The 22015-nt window shown below is 32.7% G+C and overlaps 5 protein-coding genes across 8 annotated transcripts; 3 read left to right on the top strand and 2 right to left on the bottom strand.

The window, feature by feature from the left end:
* The first annotated feature begins 587 nt into the window (after positions 1 to 587).
* baz (par-3 family cell polarity regulator) lies at positions 588 to 15204 on the top strand. The gene is given in 11 exon segments (XM_047057854.2): positions 588 to 2021; positions 7665 to 7808; positions 7997 to 8992; positions 10244 to 11356; positions 11358 to 12389; positions 12391 to 12565; positions 12634 to 12735; positions 12806 to 13261; positions 13316 to 14058; positions 14117 to 14193; positions 14247 to 15204. Coding segments are annotated over 11 exon segments (5649 nt in total). The 5' UTR covers positions 588 to 1901; the 3' UTR covers positions 14938 to 15204.
* Positions 15110 to 16022, bottom strand: BORCS7 (BLOC-1 related complex subunit 7). Of its 3 annotated transcripts, none has more exons than XM_075729224.1 (3): positions 15818 to 16022; positions 15634 to 15735; positions 15110 to 15538 (listed from the first exon to the last, which is right to left on the bottom strand). In XM_075729224.1, exon 3 carries the CDS (start codon positions 15488 to 15490, stop codon positions 15185 to 15187), a length of 306 nt encoding a protein of 101 aa, XP_075585339.1. In that variant the 5' UTR covers positions 15491 to 15538; positions 15634 to 15735; positions 15818 to 16022; the 3' UTR covers positions 15110 to 15184. The 3 variants fall into 3 exon arrangements, with proteins under 3 accessions (XP_075585339.1, XP_075585337.1, XP_075585338.1); XM_075729222.1 differs by having other exon boundaries at positions 15595 to 15735; positions 15818 to 16005; XM_075729223.1 differs by having other exon boundaries at positions 15595 to 15785; positions 15848 to 16005.
* Positions 16023 to 16463: 441 nt separating this feature from the next.
* On the top strand, positions 16464 to 18692 carry LOC124494634 (protein ABHD1). Of its 2 annotated transcripts, XR_012832116.1 has the most exons (5): positions 16464 to 16935; positions 17000 to 17166; positions 17228 to 18030; positions 18094 to 18404; positions 18509 to 18692. XR_012832116.1 is itself a non-coding variant. In XM_047057855.2 (4 exons), the coding sequence occupies exons 1-4, from the start codon at positions 16579 to 16581 to the stop codon at positions 18282 to 18284; spliced, it is 1518 nt and encodes a 505-aa protein (XP_046913811.2). In that variant the 5' UTR covers positions 16464 to 16578; the 3' UTR covers positions 18285 to 18471. The 2 variants fall into 2 exon arrangements, 1 of the variants encoding a protein (XP_046913811.2); XM_047057855.2 differs by lacking the exon at positions 18509 to 18692 and having other exon boundaries at positions 18094 to 18471.
* Positions 18693 to 18720: 28 nt separating this feature from the next.
* LOC124494635 (endoplasmic reticulum-Golgi intermediate compartment protein 3) lies at positions 18721 to 21384 on the top strand. The gene is given in 11 exon segments (XM_047057856.2): positions 18721 to 19020; positions 19082 to 19218; positions 19220 to 19241; positions 19302 to 19421; positions 19500 to 19629; positions 19710 to 19927; positions 19995 to 20026; positions 20114 to 20210; positions 20768 to 20838; positions 20911 to 21112; positions 21181 to 21384. Coding segments are annotated over 11 exon segments (1254 nt in total). The 5' UTR covers positions 18721 to 18875; the 3' UTR covers positions 21261 to 21384.
* On the bottom strand, positions 19944 to 20772 carry LOC124494637 (reactive oxygen species modulator 1). The gene is made up of 2 exons (XM_047057859.2): positions 20402 to 20772; positions 19944 to 20333 (listed from the first exon to the last, which is right to left on the bottom strand). Exons 1-2 carry the CDS (start codon positions 20533 to 20535, stop codon positions 20225 to 20227), a joined length of 243 nt encoding a protein of 80 aa, XP_046913815.1. The 5' UTR covers positions 20536 to 20772; the 3' UTR covers positions 19944 to 20224.
* Positions 21385 to 22015: the final 631 nt, after the last annotated feature.

Raw genomic sequence — 22015 nt, 5'->3', positions numbered from 1 at the left:
TAAAAAATAGTACTATCTAAAATCTATGTGAAATTAAATGGAATTGTGCTTTTCCACTAAATCAGCAACGAACGGGCAAGATATCCGGTATACCTACCGTACACCTAAATAGAAAAAAGAGTACAACATAGTGAACAAATCAAGATCCCACCTCCTTCTAATATTACCAAAGCCAAACATTTTGGCCGTTGGAACTTGAACAACCAAACAACAACAACAACAACAACAACCGATGACTTCGTCGTTGTTTTTTCTTTTCGACCATCCACATGTCTACACCACCACCATCGTCATCATCATCATCATCATCATGTATCGAAAAATCCAAACCATTCTATTTAGCATTTAGTCTCGTCACCTTGACTGACGTGAATGAACTGTGCTCAGCGTGTATGTTTGTGTATTGCATTCTCGATATGTTTTGTGGTGATTTGAATGAGTATATTTTTTTTATTTCATTTGCCGCGCGGCCTAGTCTCTCGCGCGCGTGTTCATTTTCAATTCGTTAGAATATATTTGCTGAAGTCCAAACGGCAAAACTTATTTACAGAGAGAGAGAGAGAGAGAGAGAGAGAGAAAGAGAGATCTGTTTTGCCATAATTTCAATTCAGTCGCTCATTGATGGCGATGGTGTTCGGTTGTTTTTATTGCTATCACACATAAACACATTATCATCATCCATAGAAGATTATCGTATCCAATGAAATGAATGGTAATTCGAAATCAAGTCTTTTTGATGAATCCCATCTGATCATTATTCATTATGACCAACTCTGTCGTCCGTTGAATATTATCTATAGGTCAATTACATTCCATTGATTACTTAATCGTTTTACATTCTTTTTTTTTCTTATTCGAATTTCCTCATTCGTCCATCACCACCACCATCACCATCACCACCACCAAAATTTTCCATTTCGATTCATTCATCGTGTATATGTCCTGTGTACTGTGTTATTGTCATTGAATTTGAAAAAAAGAAAGAAATCCTATCATTCATTGTTCGTGATTTTCAGTATGTTTGTTTGTATGTGTGTATATTCGGGAATAAAATTAAAAACGTTCATGTCATACCATTCATCATGAATGATGATGATGACAAACATCATACATGTCTGTTTATTTTTTTCAATTTCAAAACGACAAATGTAATTAATGAATGTCATCGTTGTCATCATCATCGATTTTAAATTGATGATGATTTTAATCATTAATCGATCGATCGATCGATGTACCCGATCAACATCAAAAAAAAATTTCCTACAACAAACTTCCGATTATTGTTAATTATTATAAAAAAATAATGATAATGATGATGATGATATGATAACATCATTTATGAAGAGACGTTTTATCGATAACATCAATTTTATCGTTTGTTTTGTTGTTTTCCTTTCTCTTTTTTCTACATTTGTTTAATTTAATGTTATGATGATGATGAGAATCGCTTGTAAAAAATCAGAATCATAAATCTAGTTTGTTAAGTTGTGATTTTTTTTCCCATGGACAAATTGTTTTCGTTTGAATCATCATCATCGTCATATGAACACACAACGAGTTTTTTTGTTCTTGTTTGGTTTTTTTTGCGGCTTGTATTCATCTACATGTTTGTGTGTGTATGTGTGTGTATTATATTGTTTAAATGTTTTTATTTAGTTTGAATATACCGACGACAACAAAAATAATATCCAACAAAACGTGAAACATAAATTACGTTCGATATAGCCATCACCTATCATAAAAAAAATAATCTCAACGATAAAAATCTAATTTCCTATGTCATGTTCACAAATATATCATAGATAAACTGTTCATATGGCCATAATCAACGATCATATAATCAATTCATCATTTTGTAAAATTGATAATTTTCAACTGAATATACAAGTGTGTTATTGAATATGAAAGTTTTCATCAATTTTGGTGATGTTCGTTGTGTTGTACCGGTTGGTGATGGCTCATTGACTGTTTCTGAAGTCATTTTATTGGCAATTGAACGTTATCGTAAAGCTACCTCAAAGGTATGTGTCAACGTAATTTTATGTAATGAATGAAAAAACAATGCCTAATCTATCAAGAATCAAATTATGATCAAAATATTCATACACACAAATGCATCATAAATATAATTTTTTTTTTGTTTATATGCTGAGTCTTAGTTGAAATTTGGGCGAGGTGCTCATCATAACATCATCATCATCATCATGCTCAATTGAAATTATAGTTAGGTTATTACATTGGTCACCATCGATACCAGTCAAAGCTAAAACTTTCGCTAGTAAAAAATTTGTCGCTTTGTATCTGTGACACTAGCTTATTGTTGTTGTTGTTGTTGTTGGTTGGGGTCTCGTTTTGGTTGGTTGTCCTCCCTCTCTATTTCTCTTTTTTTTCATGAAACAGCCAATATTGGTGGGTATTTTTTCTCTGTCTCTCATTTATAGCAACCACCACCACCACTAAATTTGACCTTATATCGTGTGTGATTTGTAAAGGACATTAATTTGAAGCCCAAAACGAACAAACAAAAAATGAACGCATAGTCCAGGTGTTCGATGACGAGCTCTCTCAACTCGACACACACACACAGGCAGTATTTTTGACTGGGGCCATTCATTTATTCCCATTGTCGTTTGAATTAACCATGAATACGAACAGTAACAAATATTACAGAGAGGGATTGAATCCAATGAGAGAGATAATAGACATACAAACAAATCTAAAGATTTAATAATATGAATGAAGAAAAAAAAATAACTAAATTGCTGTGTGTGTGTGTGTTGGTGCATCATTCATTAGGACATTTGGATTTTCTAGATTTTTCAACATTCAATTAATTTTCAAAATGTTCTCTAAATTGGATTCTGATTTCTTCTGTTTTGTATACTCGTAACATATACACAGATGTCGTTTTTTTATTGTTGTTGTTGTTTGGTTTCATATTCCATTAAAATTTGCTCAAGGTAATCCTTTAATATATGGAACAATCTATTATGATGTGTCGCCTACGTTTAAAGTCTTTGTGTCTTTATATTCAATCAATTAGTCTCATTTCATTTCATTTCAGATTTGATTTAATTTCTAATGTTTTTTTATTTGGATTTATAAAATCAATTTTGATTGTCATTTTCTGCCTATTTTTATTTAGATAGATGAACCATTTTTTTTATTCGGTCCTCTTCACAAAAAAAAATACAGAATTGTCAATCAACCATCCTACGCTTGTTGTTGAATTTTTTTTTCTGAAACAACCAACAAGAAAAAAAAGTGCATCCTGATCAAATACACATTGTCCCAAATATATGTGTCTAAATCTAAAGTCCTAGTAATTACATATGAATCTAGAAATAAAAATTCGCCTATTTCAATGATGGTTTTTTCGTTGTTGTTGTTTACCAATGATGATGATTATAAAAACCTCTTATATATGTTGATGATGGTTGAAAAAAGAAGGATACACTCCTATTTTCGTGTGTTGGTGTTTTTGTGTGTGTGTGTGTGTGTGTGTTTGAAGAGTCAAAAAAATAAAAATAAAATAAAATTGCCAACAATAATCGGTAGTCAAATGTATACCATCATTATACAATACAATGTTGCAATTGTCATGACAAGCAATGGAAAAAAAAAACTCACATAGATACTTGTATCTCTTTGTATGTGATTTTGGATCATTCAATTTTTGTCAATTTTTTTTTTGTTGACTTAATCTTCCGGATGCTGATGCTTGTCGGTTATAAACAAATACACATATACATAACTCGACGTTTAATTTGATTGTGTATGTGTGTGTGTGTAAATGTCGTCCATTCATCGTCAATCATGTGATATCCATGGATACAAATCCAATGTGTGTGTGTGTGTGAATAAATAAAAATAGATAAAATAAAACGACAAACGGTTTATTTGGCGCCAAAAAAAAAAATCTCAAATAACATTTGTGATATTTTTGTTTTCATTTCTATTTATGTGTGCATGTGTTGATTGAATGAATCTATCGAATTCGATAAATAGTATCGATGAGTTATTTTTTTTCTGACCATTTTTGTCCAATCATTATAGACGGTATTATTCTTAAACCGTCATGATGTTTGTTATCATCATCATATTATTGCTATCAATTCTCTGTGAAAGGAATCTCATTTTTCATCTTAATGATTATGGTGAATACTATATTGTAGGTAGGATGGTATTTATTTCAATGATTATAGTTCCCTGTAGGTATGTGTAATAATTATGATGATGATATATATGCTACCGTCTTTGCATTGAATGCCATAATCTTTATCTTCTTAATGATTTGAATGAAGAAATTTTCGCAATCTAATTATATGTACAAAAAAAAACTTGTAGCAGTAATAGATGGTATAGCAGCAGATTTCTATGTAATTTCAAATGCTTTTTAGCAATGAATGATGAATTGGATTCGAGAAAAAAAATCGTATGTGCCATATTGTGTCGATTCATAAAAAAAATCCACTGATTTAATTATGCAAGTTTCCTATCCATATAGTCGTGGTTTGTTTGAAAAATGATGAATACACACATAATTGTGTTTCATGAATGTATTGTATATATTGTGAATAAAATGGATTTCACCGCCTTCTTCCGTTGAACGATGTTATCAGATTTCATCATCATTCTGGATTTTATCATGTGAAAACTGAGAAAAAGCCCAGTTTTAGTTTTTATTTTGTTGTAGAGTGGCTATCTGGAAAAATATTGTAACAACCAAACAAAATGAATTGATGGCACAGACACAAAGAAAACAGACAGACAGATGGAAACCATTAAGTTTTTTTTTTTTTTTGGTGATAGATTCTCATTCATTTTGCGAGTGCAAATACAGGCACACAACAACAATGTCTGACTATATTCTTTAAACAATTTTTCTAGTGATCCAAATTTTCGTTTTCCATTGAAATTTTTTTTTTTTTTTTTTGTTGACATTCGATACTATCACCATCCTAAGTAGTTGTCGTCGTATCTATTCTGTCTTTAATTAAATTTGTCACATTTTCTTGTTTTGTTTTGTTTTTTTTGCTGAGTTTAGCTTTTCATAATTTATTTCAATAAGCTTTAAAAAAATAGCTATTGCTTCTAATTCATTCGGGTTTGTATGATGAAATTATGGGTTACCGAACCCGAATAATAATAATAATAATAACAATAATCAGTAATATTCGAAGCCAAATTAGACACATACACACACACACATATGGCTGACTTGGATCAATATTCATCTGCATGTGGAGAAAAAAAAATAATCTGCCACAGTTTGTGTGTGTGTGTATGTATGATTTTTAAATATAATTCGACAAAAATAAACTTTGTATTGATTATCCATCGTCATCATCATTTGGAATCATTATTGTACCCTCAATAAAAACACACACACAAACACATAAATATTGTAAATGTTTTTTTTTGAATGAGGATGCTATCATCTTCATCATCATCATCAACAAATGAGCAAAAAAAAAGAATAAATTGTTCTGTTTGTTTGTATAGATCAGAAAACAGTTTTTTTTTTGTTTGATGGCAATGTTTTCTTGTCATCATCATCAACGATATTAATGTTATCATTGTGTGTGTGTGTGTGTGTGTCGATAAATTCGGATTATACAACACTTGAATTTGAATATTTAAATGAAATTCTTTAATTTATTTGATTAGAATCTTTGTTTTTCCTGTAGTTTTTCCAATATAAAATATTATGTAACTGTGTGGCCCATTTAATTTAACTCCAGCCTTTCTTTGAAATGGTGGTTTCTATAATTTACGACACCATTGTATGTCGTTGTGTTTGTGTGTGTTTAAGTTTTTTTTCTATTTTGTTTGTTTCACCAAATATCATTATCCATTTTCAATGGTCATCATGTTTTTTTTTTTTTTTGATTTTGAAATTTGTCACTCCCATTAATCACGAAAAATTCGATGTTGTTCATGTTTTTCCTTCTTCGATGTCCTCTATTACATTGAAACCAACGGCCATTTTTCTTGTAATATAATATAACATTTCTAAATGAAATGGTCATTTAGAAATGAGAAAAAAAAGTGGAGAAGCAATATAAATGATAAACACACAAGACAAGATTATGTTTGAATTTATTTATCCATTGATTAATTAATGCCAAACATTACACACACACACACACACATCAATGATCTTTTAGGATTTATCATCATCATGATTAAGGGCAAATTAGTCGATCATATAATAATAATAATAACAATTAATGGCCTTCGTATTGCACGTGTTTTTTTAGTTTTCTCTATAATATTTTTCGTAAGAACATTTTGTATATAATCATTGATTGATTGGTGATAATGATTAATGTTAAATAAAAATTAATCCATATCGATTCATTCATAGTGAAATAAACTATCCATTATCATTTGAGATAGTTTTTTCGTTTTCTGTTCAACATTTCTATTCATTCATTTTTTTTTTGTTCTTTCATTTAAATTCAACAATTTCGATGTCGCCAACGGCTTTGTTTTGAATGTTGGGTGTTGTTCGACCTATTCATTGTATTTACATAGATAAAGGATAGGGAAGTCAATTTTTTTTTTCGTTTATTAAATCAGGCAAATGATTCAAGTTTTCATTTTGGTAGATTACCGTACATGACTTTTAATAATAATAAGTGTGACATGAGTGTTTTGGGATTTTTTCAGGCTTTACATGAAAAAGAAGAAAAAATTGATTTTTTTTTTCTATTATTGAATCACTAATGATCGTCACCACTATTTTTTTTTCTTTGTGATGATGGTTGGTAGTGTCGACACTTCCTTAGTTTGTTTCACAGTTATTAGATTAATAATCTTATAAATGATTATTATTATTGCCATTTCAACATTCCTTTTATTCGAACATCAATTGCTATCATTATAAAGATCTTTTTGTTGTTACCATCATCATCATCATCATAGTCATTATTATCAATTGGATTTAGCTTATTCTTATCAAATAAAGCCAAAAAACCCGTTATAATCAAGTCAAATCAAAATCAATTTAAGTAACATTTTTCTTTTTCTTTTTTTTTTGCTTGCTTTCGGTGATCAAATCGAGGAAAAAATATTATTTATGAATAAATCTTTGGATGTTTGGAATTTTAATAATTTTTGAAATGAAAAAAAAATGTAGGAAGCCGATAACTAGGATGATGATGATGGAAACCATCACCAAAAAAAAAAAAAAACCATTGGCTGACACTAATCCCATGTGGCTGTTATGTTACTGTTGGCTTGTTGTTGTTGCTTCTGTGAAAGATGAGATTCGTGACCAAAAATTTTTTTTTTTAACATTATGATAATGATTATAATCATTTGATATCCATTGAAAATGTTTTTGTTGCCAAAATATTACTTATTTCGTAAGCACCTATCTATCTATAGCTTTTAGCTGGAAAAAAAACAATGGATATTAGAAATCCATATCGTCCGTATATGATGATGATGATGCTGATGATGATGTGGATTTACCAATAATCCAATTGTCTGATACCTGCTTCTTGTCATGTAACCTAATTTTGCATTTCTGTTGTTGATCAATTTTTGTTGTTGTTCATCGTATTTTATAAATGTCAAACAAACAGAATTATTATTTTTTTGAATTATTTATTTAAATTTTTTTTTCGTTTCATTTTTCTCGTTTTTTTCTGCAGCCATCATCATCATCATCATCATCATCGACATCGTCATCAACATCAAATAGTCAAATCATTGTACATACATTGAAAACATGTCGCGATGGAGCCATTCTTGATCCGGATGATCGACTAAACGATGTGGCCGATGATCGTGAACAGGTAAGTTTTGTATGATAGTCATACGTTGAATAGGCTAAATTTAAAATGATTCCTAAAATATTCATTTTTTGTTTGCTTGCTTTTTTTTTCTTTCTCTCTTTCTTCATTTCTCTGATTTTTTTTTAATTTTCATTGATCCATCTAAATATGTGTATGTTTGCTAATTATTTATTCCAAATTCGACCTAGTTGATTGCCGTGTTCGACGAATATCAGCAGCATCCTCTTAATCATAAAAACAACGACGAATCACCATCATCAAGATTGAGCTGTCAAGATCAACATAACGATCCGAATTTAGCCGAAAATATGAAAATGGCTCCATCAATTCAAAATCGACAATCAATCGGATCATCATCATCATCAACAACATCATCGGCAAAATCGAATTCAACAGCAAGCTATTTTCTAATAAGCCAACAGCAACAAATTTCGAATCATAAAATGTCGACTATTTATGGCCATAGCATCAGTAATAAACCACCGTTACCACCACAGCATTACCATAGTAACAGTATGTCGGATTCGTTACTAGGTAATGATCCGATATTAATTAGACGACAACAAAACCATCCAAATGAGTCATCATTTTTACCTCATAACCGATTATCATCTCCTTCATCATCATTATATCATAAGCATTCAAGATCAACAATGGATAATAAACCACCAGCGGTTCATTGTACGACGAATAATAACAAGACGACCGTTACAGATTGTTGCCTCGATGAAGCGGTAGTCATGGCTACCGATGATGATTCCTGTTCGAATTTATCTATATCCGATGATCCATTGGATGTAGAAATAACCGTAGATGATTCATCGATCAATACATATTCTGCCAATATTCCCGCAATGCTACATGTAAGACATGGTAGTGAACCAAATCTGAATCGTAGTTTTGTCCATAATTCAGATGATATGACCATGGACAGTAATGATCATTCACATCATCATAGACGACATACATCGAACGTTGTTGCCGTTATAGTTGATGATGATAATGATGATCAAATGGACGCCATAAAAATGAATGATCTCGAACAATCTAATTATCATCATCATCATCATCAGTACAAAGCAACAAGTAAACGTTGGTCAACTGCTATAGCAATTGGTGATAAAACCATTGGATCAGCAACAACCAAATCAACAATCAAACCATCATCTCATCATCATCATATGGTCAGTATTTGTTTTATATCTTTCCATTGGATTTGATTAGCTGGCTTGTTAGTTTTTAAATACCTGTATTTCATATATTTGTGTGTGATTGGTCTGCTACCTGGTGGTGGCCATACTTATATAATCATCATTCTACCTGTTCGCGAAGAGCTGAAAAACATAATAGTATTTTTTCGAGCACTATAGTCGATGAGAGAAAGGTTGCATTTCTGGCCAAAATGCATAGATTTATGAATTGAATAGGATGCGCGAGTGAAAAGACCACGACAACAACAACAACAAGTGTTTTATCATCATCATAAAAAATGCATCTTGAGAATGTGAATTGTATTCATGACTATTTCTTTCGTTTATGGTAATGAGAATGACGATAACCATTATTCCATTCAATGAATTGCTAACTTTAACTGCTGGAAACAGTATCTGGCTATTTGGCTGGTTTTTGGATCTATTTGGTTTTCATTTTTCTCTTCTAGGTGTGCGTGTGTAATGAATGTTCAGAAATTTTTTCATTTTCAACTATACAATTGAAGACAATTATCAAATAATAATTATAATTTATTATTGAAAGCATTACAAACGTAAACGCAACATGTGTGTGTGTGTGTGTGTTTGTGTGTGTCTGTACCATTTGCCACATTCATTTCTCCTTTCATTTGTTATAACAATCTTTTTTTTGGCATTGCGTCGTCTATGATGATTGCAACAAGTGTGTGTGATGATTAAATCATCATAATCATCATCATCATCATCGTTCTATTGGTCCTTATCATCATTCATAACTTTAATTGGAATTGTTGTTGATAAAAAGTGCGTGTGTTTGATGTGTTTTTTTTTGTTGAGACCAAATTGGGTTTAAAAGTTAATTTTTATATGCTGTTTGTGTGTGTGTGTGGTGTCCTAGTGTTTAGCTTTTACAATTAACACCTGATCATTGCCACTCATGTGTTTCCGAGATTTATTTTTTATTTGTTGACATTTATCTTATGATTTGCTGGTTGAAAATTGTTGCGTTTGTCATTTAATTTTTCTCATTATTTCTTCTCAATGTTTGTTGATTTGTGAGGGTGTGTGTTTTTTTTTTGGAAAAAAATTGAACTAATTTTGAATGTAAAAAAATTAAATCTCGGTCTATATGCTAAGTGTGAGTTTTTAAGTTTTTTTTTTTAAAATTTCCAATCCCAAATCCTGTTTTATTCTGGAAGATCTCATTTCTTGTTTTTCTTTATTTTATAATCAATAATTATATAGGTCTCGAATTATGAACACTCCGATGAAGACAAGTCTTTCAGTCATTCAATCTCACCGCAAAGTACCAAAGAGGAAGGCTATGCTAGTGAAGAACAATCGGCCAATTCTCAATCTGATCCACCACCTCCGTCTCATCATCATCACCATGAGCATAGTTCATCTACATCGCCTTCCGGTTTGAACAGTCCGACAATGTTTCAACAGCAACAATCAAATTTCGCTCGTGGATCTGGCCGGCTCTCTATGCTGGCACAAAATATGGATCAATGGGCCGATGCAGCCGATCGTCAATTAATTAAATTACAGAATAGTTCACACGATACCAGCAGCAGTAAAAATCATCAGCCATCTTCATCCTCATCTGTCAGTCACACTCATCATTCACAACAATATGCCAAACTTCTTCAGTCGCAACAATTATGTGACAGTTCATTAGGATCAATGGGATCGAATTCATCACAAGAGAATGATCATCCGACTATAGTGGATAAGCAACAAGCTAATCGTATGACTGTGATAATAGATTTGACCAAACAATCAGGACCATTAGGCATTCATGTTTTGCCTGATTCCAGTGATGGTTCCAGTTCTCGACTGAAACGTGGCCTTGAAATACAAAGTATAGAACCCGGTAGCCGTATCGATCGTGATGGTCGATTGAATATGGGTGATATAATCATAGAAATCGATGGCCATCCATTTGCCGGATTGGAATTTGAACGAGCACAAGAACTTTTTCGATCGGCATTACATGCCAACAACCAGATTCAGTTGTCAATAATAAAATCCCAAGTTTACTGTGATAATTCAAAAAATCAACAAACTGAACAGCGACTTCATCAACGATTTGCAACGAATAATGACAATGAAGCCGATTCTAAGCATCCTTCTGATACATCAAAAGAATCCGAGTCGAACATGTTATTTGTTGAAGGTGAAGAACGATTCGGACCAATGACAAAATTAGCAACTGTAACAGCCACGAAAAAACATTCACCACAAGCTGTAACAACATTGATCGGATATAAACCTGCGGCATCGGCGATTGTTATCGCAAATACAAGAAGAATCGGTAAAAAGTATCATATTCAATTGAAAAAAGGTGAATATGGTCCTCGGATTTACAATCACTACCCGAGATAATCCTGCCGGTGGACTTAGCCCAATCTATATAAAAACCATTTTGCCACGTGGTGCAGCCGTACAAGATGGACGCCTTAAACCTGGCGATCGATTGCTAGAAGTTTGTGGCATTGAAATGACGGGCAAATCACAAGAAGAAGCAGTAAAAATTCTAAGGAATCTTCCTTCAGATTCTATTGTTGATCTAATCGTCTCCCGGCAAGAGGTTGAAGTATCACCTAGTCCTTTAATGCCACGTCAATTACCTCCCGAAGCAGAAAATGAACCAAATTGTTCATCTACCAAAACTGAACGTGAAGTGATGACATTCCAAATACTTTTAAATGATACTGGTTCAGCTGGATTGGGCATCTCAGTCAAAGGTAAAACATTAACTGCTGATGGTCGACAACAAGATTCGGGAATATTTATCAAATCAGTATTGCATGGCGGTGCCGCATCGAAAGATGGCCGTCTCAAACAGGATGATCAATTAATCAATATTAATGGCATTCCATTATCTGGAAAAACCAATAGCGAAGCTATGGAAACATTGACAAGAGCAACGATAAAATCAGCTCATCAGATCACATTGACCATTGCACGGCGTGTATGTCATTCTCCATCACATCAAGTTTGTGTATCGGATTCTGGTGATCAATCATCATCTACACACTATCCACGACATCAGCATGAATCATCCATTCTGAGCAATGATTCGTATGACATGTCTTTCATTCATCCAAATCAAACATTGATTGGTGACCAATCTCGAAACTATGATGGCAATTATTCACATGAAGATAGTTTTCGATCTTCGGGCGAGAACACTGTCATCTACAGTAAAAAGTCCTCAATTGAAATGGATGGACCAAATCAAGCCATTCAAAGATCGAGCGATTCCAATACTCCTGTTTCTGCTCAACCACCACCATCATTAAACGATAGTGAATTATCATTAAATGATTCAACCGGTGTTGAACAATCATCAATATCAGCAGCTGAACGATTCCGTCGTGATGGTTTTCGGTAGGCAAAGTATGTCGGAAAAACGTCATGCACAATTAGATGCCAAAACTACCGATACATATCGAAGGAGTAAAAAGGCTAAAGAACATCCAGCTTCTAGTAGTCATCAAAATCAACAGAATAGATCGATCGATCATGAAAAGAATCTGGATGATCAAACTATTAATAAAGGTATGTTTTTCTTGTCACAATCAATTGATACAAAATATTCATTGAGTTGACATCTGTTATTCTGATAGAAAATATCGATATTCAAACTCCAATATCAAGTTCATCTGCAAACAAAAAGATCAAATCACCAAGTTCTAAAAATCAAATCCTCTTTTCTCCAGTTTGTTGTTGTAAGTTACAATAAAATTTCTTGATCTGGTTTCCAATGAAAATAATTTTTTTCTATTCATCTGTCTATAGGGAAATGTCAATCACCTGGATCATGTCCATGTCGCAGTAAAGGTGAATTATCACCGGCGGATATTTACCGTATGAATGGATCTCATTCATTGCAAAATGCACGTGTAATATCTGGTCATCAACAACTCTTACATCAAATGGTCCATAACAATGGTGTGAATGGTAGCGGGCCGGCTTTGAGAAAATCGTGTAGCTTGGAATCATTGCAGATAATGATGCAAGATTTACAAAAAGAACAATTACAAGAGCAAGTCAGTGGTAGTGGCAATGTTCCAACTAGTCCCCCAACTACTAGCCGTGGTTATATTGACCATCGTCATCAACGAAGCGGCAGTCATTACACCAGTGGTGGTCCAATTCGCACGAGTAAAAACTATCCAAGTGAAAGCTTCCGTGCTGCAGTGGATAGATCTTACGACATTAAAAATTATTTAAATACGACCAATATTCAATCAGGTATAGCGATGTTAAATTTTTACCTATGATCGAATCTAATTTTTTATCGTATAGTTTCAGAAGAAAATGATGCCGACGATAGTATTAGCCGACCATCAACGTGTCCATATCGTGTTGGCGGTGGCCATTCAATGGCTAGCACTAATTTTACAACGGAAACCGCCTTGACAATGCAAACAACGACGACAAATACAGATGATCAAGCTCATCTTTTGAAATCAACTACTTCATCGGCAAAGAAAAAGAAAAATTCCATATTCAAAAGTCTGTTTCATTTCGGATCGAAAAAAGGTCGATCTAAATCAATGGATCCGGGAAAAAATTCCATCAACAACAAAAATAATAATAGTCCTGAATCATCGACGATTTGCTCGGCATCACAAAATGAAGAAATGAAACACTTTAGTCCAAATTATAGACATAAATATCAACAGGAACAGGAACGAATTAATGCCCAATACCGAAAACTATTGGAAGAACAAAAACAACGACAACTTCAACAACAACAACAGCAACGTCATTCAGGATTTGTTAGAAATCAATTACATCCGATGCATCAATCGATGCCTTTATCGAGTTCATATCGATCTAAATCTGGTGTTTCACCTCGTAACCAACAACAACAACAACAAACATCTGAACCTCCTCAAGTATATGATGTTATGAATACTGTGGGTGTTCCTCATGTTCAAAGCAAATCCAGTGATAGTAATAACGTTAAACCTATGAATGCCTATATACGATCACATCATCGAATACATCCACAAGAAAGTTCAGCCATGTTCAATGATAATAATGTATGGTTTTACAATTCAAATTGACTTGACTGACTGATTTAATACTTTTGTTTTTCAGGCTAAACAAACATCAGAAAATCCGAGACATATGAGAATTAATTCACAAGAATTTTATGTTCGTCAATCAATGGACAGGTATGTCTTATTTTTATTCCGTAAACTTTTATCAAAATTTTAATCTTTTACAGACCTACTAGTCGTGTGACAGTTCCTGAAAATATCAATTATGGAACATATGGAATGATAAACAATTGTAATGCTCAACGCCTTTATGGTACTGCTAATAGATTGTCGGTTGATCCAGAAAGGACCTCATATCCTCAACAACATCAACACCATTATAGACAATTATCATTACGAAATCCGCAACATCATCGACAGATTTCCTCATCTTCGGCAGCAGCAGCAGCTGTTAATCAAAACTTTTACCATCCACAACAACAGCCAAGAGGAAATCATTACGGTTATGAACAACAACAACAACAATCACAATTACCGGCCCGTGATCAAAGAAGCTACACTATTAATTCAAGATCATATCCGGTCAATCCTTATGGTCAGCTTGTCGGTACTTCTAAATCTCCTAACAATGAAACCACATATGGCATTGTAGGCCAACATCATCACCAACAGCAACGTACAATACCTTCTAATCTAACGGGATTATCTACGCCACAACAACATGCACAGACATCACATTCAAACATGAACATTGTTCGCCAACAGCAACCCATTTATCATTCGAATCAGGTACAGATCTATGGTACCATTTATAATAATCAAGCACAATCGAATGGTCAACCATCACAACAGCAGCTTTATGCAATGTCAACTAAATTAAATTATGCTCCATTAAGCGGTTTGCCACCTTCCCATTAATCCTAAGTAGACAGACTTTTTCACGTTTGTCTACCACATAATAATCAATAATTCCAAAAACAAGACTTGAACCAAAAAAAAAAAAAAAATCTTTTTCAAACTCAACTCTATCTCTTGTTCAAATATCTACGTTTTGTATATTGAATACTTGTAAATGTTTTTGCTTATTGGATTTCGTTAACGAATCGTAATTTTTTCATCTGTAATCTGTAATATTATTTTTATTAAATTATCAATAATCAATCAACTATAGCGATTGCTCTGCAACAATGTGTTCGATTTGATTCAATTGTTCATTCAGGTTTGCCATTGTTGAATGCCATTTTTTTAGATTCGTTTCGCCAGCATTAATTTGTACATCGATTTGTGTAGCGAAATTTTTTGCCGAATGTGCTAAAATATCATTTGTACGTGATGATTTAATGATCTGTCGACACAATGAGCCAACATTGTGAACATTTTGTGTCATTTTTTCACATAATTTTATTCGTGAATCTTCATACAATGATCGCTGCTGCTGAATAAATGTGAATTGTTGCATTTGTTGCGACATGATTGCATGTCAATTGTCGTCAATTTAGGTATCAGTATTCAAGGAGTTCTATGAGCAACCAAAGAGAAAATAAAAATTATATTATCATCAAATATATCACTTACTTGTATAGCTGCTGCCAATGACAACAATTGCTTGATTACTTGGAAGTTGTGATGATAATAATTCATTCAGATCGTATAGATTGCAACCAGACAAATAGGTTAGGAAACTATATATCGTATATAAACACAATGGCCTTCAATCTTTATAATGAATGGAATAGAATTTAACCAGAAAAAATTTCATATCATTTCTAAAAAATTAATGAATAATATAAATTTTTACATTAAAAAAAATTCACTATTATTTCAATACGATCGATAATCTGGAATTTTCTAGTCGCCAAAATGATTAGGATCCCTTTTTTTTAGATGATTCAGAATTCAGGAATATGTTATAACCAAAAAAAACAACCACCATGCAATGAGTAATTTATTATAGAACAAATGTTTATTTTGAAGCTGTGTGCATGTACATTGTTCTGCCATCAGTGGCCATGGCTCTCTATACGCCGTTGTCAGCACACAAAAACCAATATAAACCAAAAAAAAAAAAAAAAACAACGAGCAACTGTAAAGAAATTCATAGCTTCAGAAAAACAAATAAAATTGACAACAAAAACACCAATTTTTTTTTTTTTGGTTTTCTTTTTCTTTTTGTTCTTTAAAATCACACATCTTTTATCGACGTTATCGTAGCTTTCGTTCGTTGTTCGAATAGGTTGTAGTTGTTGTTGTTGTTGGTGTTTGTAATCTGGTTACGCGTTATCTCCAATTTCTCTCCAAGTGCTCAATGGGTTTTAATAATGATCATTTATGATTTGTACACTTACTGATTAGCTTGCTTGCCATTGCTTGACGGATGTCAATTGCATTTGTATGCAGTGATTCATAATAATTGGATAAACAAACATACAAACCTGACATCTCTCATTCTCAGAATGTGGTGATAACGACAACTTTATTATGTTGTGTAAATTCAACGACAAAGAACATTTCATTCTAAAATTTTGCAATCTTCAGTAACAAATTGCAGAGTTTGTTTGTATGCGTGTGTGTGTGTTGAAACGGTCCAATTTTAAATTTTCCATTATTGTTGTTATCATTGTTGCTTTTATCATTGTTTCAATTTTATGGTATTATCGCTCTATAATGGAAACTTGGGTCAGCCAACTTCCAGAATTGTTTTGGATAGGCACACAACGTGTTGAGTCCGGATTAAAAGAACTGAGCAGCCATCTAATGTTGCGATCACCTCCGACAGATTGGTTGACGATATTCTTCGAATTGGCTAACAATGCTACTGATTTGTTGATCAATTTTTATCTAGTCAATCCTCGAACATTCTTTGCAATATTATTGTGTTTATGTTATGTCATTTATTATATTCGCAATGTTGTCCACGTGAGTATAATCTGGATTTATCTTCACCAACAACATTGATATAACAATCCTATCGAATGTATAGAAACCAATGTTCATTTGTGCTGAAGGCCGTTTCAAATGGTTCATCAAGGCCAATTGTCCGATTGTTAACGATAATTATTGGCCAACACTATGGTGCTATGAAACTCATTTGCTCACACCTATTTCTAATTTTCTTCGCAGTCTGATACCAGAATTGAAATATCATAGGTTAGATTATATTTACTTTCAATTGAAATCAAACTGGAAATTAAAAAAATATTATTTGCAGAGAAATATTATCCACTTCAGATGGTGGACAGATCTCATTGGATTGGTATGATCCTGATGGCAGTGAAACAAAGACAGTGTACCGCCAAACATCATTGGATAATCAAGAACAAACTTTATCAAAACATTCCATGTCTGAACGGTCTGTTGAAAACAACAAACCAATCGCTCTTTTTCTACCCGGATTAGCTGGATCATCGCAAGCCGAATACATTAAATCATTGGTTCCAATAGCTCATCGGATTGGTTATCGTGTGGTGGTTATCAACTATCGAGGCCTAGGAAATACCCCGTTGTTGACTCCTCGAATGTATTGTGCAGCTGATGATGCTGATCTTTGTACAGCGTTGGTTCATTTACGTGAAGCGAATCCAAAAGAGAAAATCATAGCAGTTGGCATTTCGTTGGGTGGTATCATTTTGGCCAGATATCTAATAAGATCAGGATACCATTCATTAGTGGATGCAGCATTTATGGTGTCAGTCTGTTGGGACATAATGGAAGGTATTGCCAGCATGGAAAAAGGTCTGAATTTTGCTCTGAATCAACATCTTACCCGATCATTGGTGAGCATCGTCGAGGCTAATAGGGAGATATTTCAAAAATTACCAAACATCGACATCGATGCAGTCAGTAAATGCCGAAACCAAAGAGAATTTGATGAAAAATTTACCATACGTATGTTCAACTTTGAGAGTGTTTCCCATTATTATTGCGAAAGTAGCCATAAAGGAAAGATTGCCTGCATTAAGACGCCGACATTTTGCATCAATGCTGCTGATGACATGTTTATGCCATTAGAGTGTATGTAAATAAGTTGTATTAATTATTAATTTTCATTGATTTTCATTTATATTTTGTTCATAGATTTACCATTAGATGAAGTGCTTCAAAGTAGAAATGTAGCAATGTTGGTCACACAACGTGGTGGCCATATCGGTTTTATGGATGGATTCATACCCAATTTTAAATGTGAATTCTACTCCGAACGAGTGATTGAACAATATTTAAAAGCATTATATCAACTGACCGATATAAAACGCGATTTACTATTGTGATCTTTGTAATTCTATGATTCCATCGATTGTTTGCTCCATTAATTCACTGTTTGTCGGTTTATTCTACTCATTATCCTGTTTTACTTTACATAGCCTTTCAATTTTTTTTTCATTTTTTTAGTTTATTTGATCATTTTATTTGAATTCTATATTGCGAACAAAAATTGTGTCGAAAATGTGATTTTTTTTTTTTTTTTTATTATAGAAATAAACATTTTATTTAGTTTATTTGATCATTTTATTTGAATTCTATATTGCGAACAAAAATTGTATCGAAAATGTGATTGTTTCAAAGAAAAAAAAATAATATTTTCGCGGATTGAAATTTTATACTTAATTTAAAAAAATAGATTGATTAGAATTAGCAGGAACAAATTAGATCAATAAAAGAATGTGGACATGTGTAAATCACGTGACTATCGATTGTATCGTTTTTCAGATTCAACAACCAATATTGAAGCGTTGTCACAATAAATAATCTCCAGAATTTCTTTTTGATGACGATATCAGCCACCCACATTACTCTGTGATAATTTGTACGAGTTTTTTTCTTAATTTAATTTGATATATAAACTTGTTTTTTTTGTAAAAATGACGACCCATCGTAAAACAATGTCAAATCCACAATTGGAAGTGAAACCTTTGTTCGAAAAGATTCGTGAATCACTTGTCAACTTGGATGCTTATCCAAAAACTTTAGAAGATTTTCGGATAAAAACGTTCGGTGGTGCTACAGGTAATTTCTTATGTTTGTTCCATTTTATAAATCTCATATTAACACAGTATTGTTTCCATAGTGACAATCATAAGCATTGTATTGATAATAATATTATTCATGCTCGAATTACATCACTATTTAACGCCTTATGTTCAAGAAGAATTGCTTGTTGATTTATCCAATGGAAAAAAACTGAAAATCAACTTTGATATGACGTTTCCCTCATGTCGTTTGTTCACGTAGTTTAAATCACATAACAGACGTTTCAGAGTCTTAATTTTAAATTTTTATTGCGACAGACTTATCATTGGATGCAACTGATGTTTCGGGTGAGCAACATATCAACATACGACATGATTTATTCAAACGAAGATTAAATGAACATGGTGATCCGATCGAATTGCCTCAAAAAGACAATAGTATGTTATTTTTACCAATTATTCAATTAATCAATGGAAACCCTTATAATAATATTTTTAATTAATCATTACTAAAAGCGATAGTAACAAAGAAAAGTTCAAAGAAAATTAGTTCAAATCAAAATGGCCTTGATGATGCGATTGTAACAACGACACTAGATCCGAATCGATGTGAAAGCTGTTATGGCGTTGAAGCTACGATTAAAAAGTAAGCTACCAAAATGATGGCCTTGGTGAATAAAAAATCAATTTTTTCTTTTGTTGCTAATCATCATAAATAATATATAGATGCTGTAATACTTGTCAAGACGTTCGTGAAGCATATAACGCTAAAGGTTGGGTATTCGATCCTGCCCATGTTGAACAATGTAAAAGGGAAGGCATTATTAGCATAAATAATTCGTCCAAAGAAGGATGCCAATTATTCGGCTCGATCGAAGTGAATAAAATTGCCGGAAATTTCCATATTGCACTTGGACAAAGTTTTGAAAAACATCATGTCCATGGTAGGCACAATATTCATTTGTTTTTCAAAAACATTTTGTGATTTTATTCTATCTATGATCATTTTAGTTCATGATATCAACTTGGGCGAATTGATTTCGGTAATCAAAACAAAAACAAAAAAAAATTTGGTACAGACTAACGAACAGGATATTTTTTTATTACATTGTAAAATATATATGATATAGATGAATACTTCACACCGTATCAATCATCTATCATTTGGACAAAAAGTTCACACTATTGAAAATCAATTGGATGGCGTCTGGTTCGTCAGTGAACAAGGTAATCGACTTGAATTAACAGCGAATAGCTGTTCCTATAGCCATGAATGTACCGAATGTGCCACCACCTTGTATCATAACTTTACCCAATGATGACAATAGTTCACGACCTCGTAGGCCCATTCTAATATTGAGATGAAAAAAAAATTAGAAAATCAAAAGATTTAAATCGGACATTTATACGGGACTTACGATAAGGCTCGAAAACCACCAAACAGTCCACCTGATGCAAGACCAACGCAGGCACCCATCATAAAACCATATTTGACACGATCCCAGCACGATGGTTGATAACCACGTTGATATACGTTGCCTACTGCCGGCATGGTTATAAAGGATGATTGTTGTTTGAATTACTTTAGTGAAAAAAAGGATAGAATGCCAAATCAAAGAAAAAAATTTATAAAATTTCAGGCCAAAAATTTACATGCGAATATTTTCTCTGATTATGATGGCCCAACACATGTTTGCTGATAGCTGTCCATTACATAGATGTCGTTATCATCATCAATTTTAAAATTTTTCCTCCTTTCGTTTTCTTTTGTTGATTTATTTTAGGTCATGGTTTAGCCACATTTCAGTATTACATAAAAATCATACCGACTATCTATCAGGATCTCAAGAATCAGGTAAATCGAAAAAATTTTAACATTTCTTCTAGCAGTTGCTAATCATGTCTGGAATTTTTTTTTAATAATCAGCAAATTGAAACGAATCAATTCGCTGTGACTAGATTTAAAAAAGAATATGGCTCAACGTTAGATGCGATAACGGATGCAAGATTACCAGGCGTATTCTTTATCTATGAATTTGGTCCAATGTTGATCAAATATAGCGAACAACATCGATCGACATTACATTTTCTGACCAGTTTATGCGCAATAATTGGTGGTATATTGACAGGTAAGTCAATCCACATTGTTGATTATTTTGAATTCAAAATTTATAATCTATTTGTTTTTCGTGACAAGTGGCCAGTATTATTGATTCATTCATCTATCATTCACATCGAGCTTTACGTGCTAAAATTCAACTTGGCAAATTGGGCTAATTTCTATTTATTTATGGATTATGATGAAAGAAGATTGATTTGTTTATATATTTGTGGTTTAATTATTTTCATTATGTCAATAATAATAATAATCATACGAAAAACTCTTTCGTTTTTTTATAAATATTTTTTATGCTCATATATTCTCTATATACAACGAAAACAACGTTCCCATTCTTTCACTTTAAGATTGATTAGATTCGATTTGTTGAATATATATTCAAAACAAAACAAATTGAAATTGAATACCAACACAGACATAGGAAAAAACTTGGTTAGTTGGCCTTCATGTATGTCTGTAGGTATTTTCATACGCACACACAGTTTGCTAATTGAACAAAATCAACTTCCGGGTTGATCATCGTGATGATGATACATTTCCACAATTCATATAGTTGCCCAAATATTGAGACAGACATGATCTTTGCTGCTGCTGCTGTTGTTGTTGTTGTTAAGGTTAACGCTATAGCAAAAAAAAACTCATTTTTTTTCTATTCTAAACATTTCTGACGGTTTTTGCGCCGTTGAACGAACAACGACCTGAACATTTTGGTTGTCGTTGTTTATTTGTTCGTTTTGATTGGATATGTTTTGAATGGAATATATGTTGTCGTTTTTGATCAAATTCAATGATTATGGCGATTCTTGCGCAGTGTATCCAAACATCATCAAAACACATAATGATTCATGAAAAATGTCCATACATGAATAGAGCATGAATTGCCACCTACAAAATATACGAAATAAACCGATAA

This window comes from Dermatophagoides farinae, chromosome 3 (genome assembly GCF_024713945.1).
Source record: "Dermatophagoides farinae isolate YC_2012a chromosome 3, ASM2471394v1, whole genome shotgun sequence".
Taxonomy (NCBI): Eukaryota; Metazoa; Arthropoda; class Arachnida; order Sarcoptiformes; family Pyroglyphidae; genus Dermatophagoides; species Dermatophagoides farinae.
Note: the sequence above shows the minus strand (reverse complement) of the source record. Positions and strands in the feature narration are given on the sequence as shown.

What these genes read in the sequence shown, in the direction of transcription:
- BORCS7 (XM_075729224.1), bottom strand. Translation starts at nt 15,490, where the DNA reads ATGTCGCAACAAATGCAACAATTCACATTTATTCAGCAGCAGCGATCA.
- LOC124494637 (XM_047057859.2), bottom strand. Translation starts at nt 20,535, where the DNA reads ATGCCGGCAGTAGGCAACGTATATCAACGTGGTTATCAACCATCGTGC. An exon ending in GGTGGTTTTCGAGCCTTATC is followed by an intron (nt 20,334 to 20,401) that starts GTAAGTCCCGTA and finishes TCTCAATATTAG; the next exon opens with AATGGGCCTACGAGGTCGTG.
- LOC124494634 (XM_047057855.2), top strand. Translation starts at nt 16,579, where the DNA reads ATGCGTGTGTGTGTGTTGAAACGGTCCAATTTTAAATTTTCCATTATT. An exon ending in ATATTCGCAATGTTGTCCAC is followed by an intron (nt 16,936 to 16,999) that starts GTGAGTATAATC and finishes TCGAATGTATAG; the next exon opens with AAACCAATGTTCATTTGTGC. An exon ending in CATGTTTATGCCATTAGAGT is followed by an intron (nt 18,031 to 18,093) that starts GTATGTAAATAA and finishes TTTTGTTCATAG; the next exon opens with ATTTACCATTAGATGAAGTG.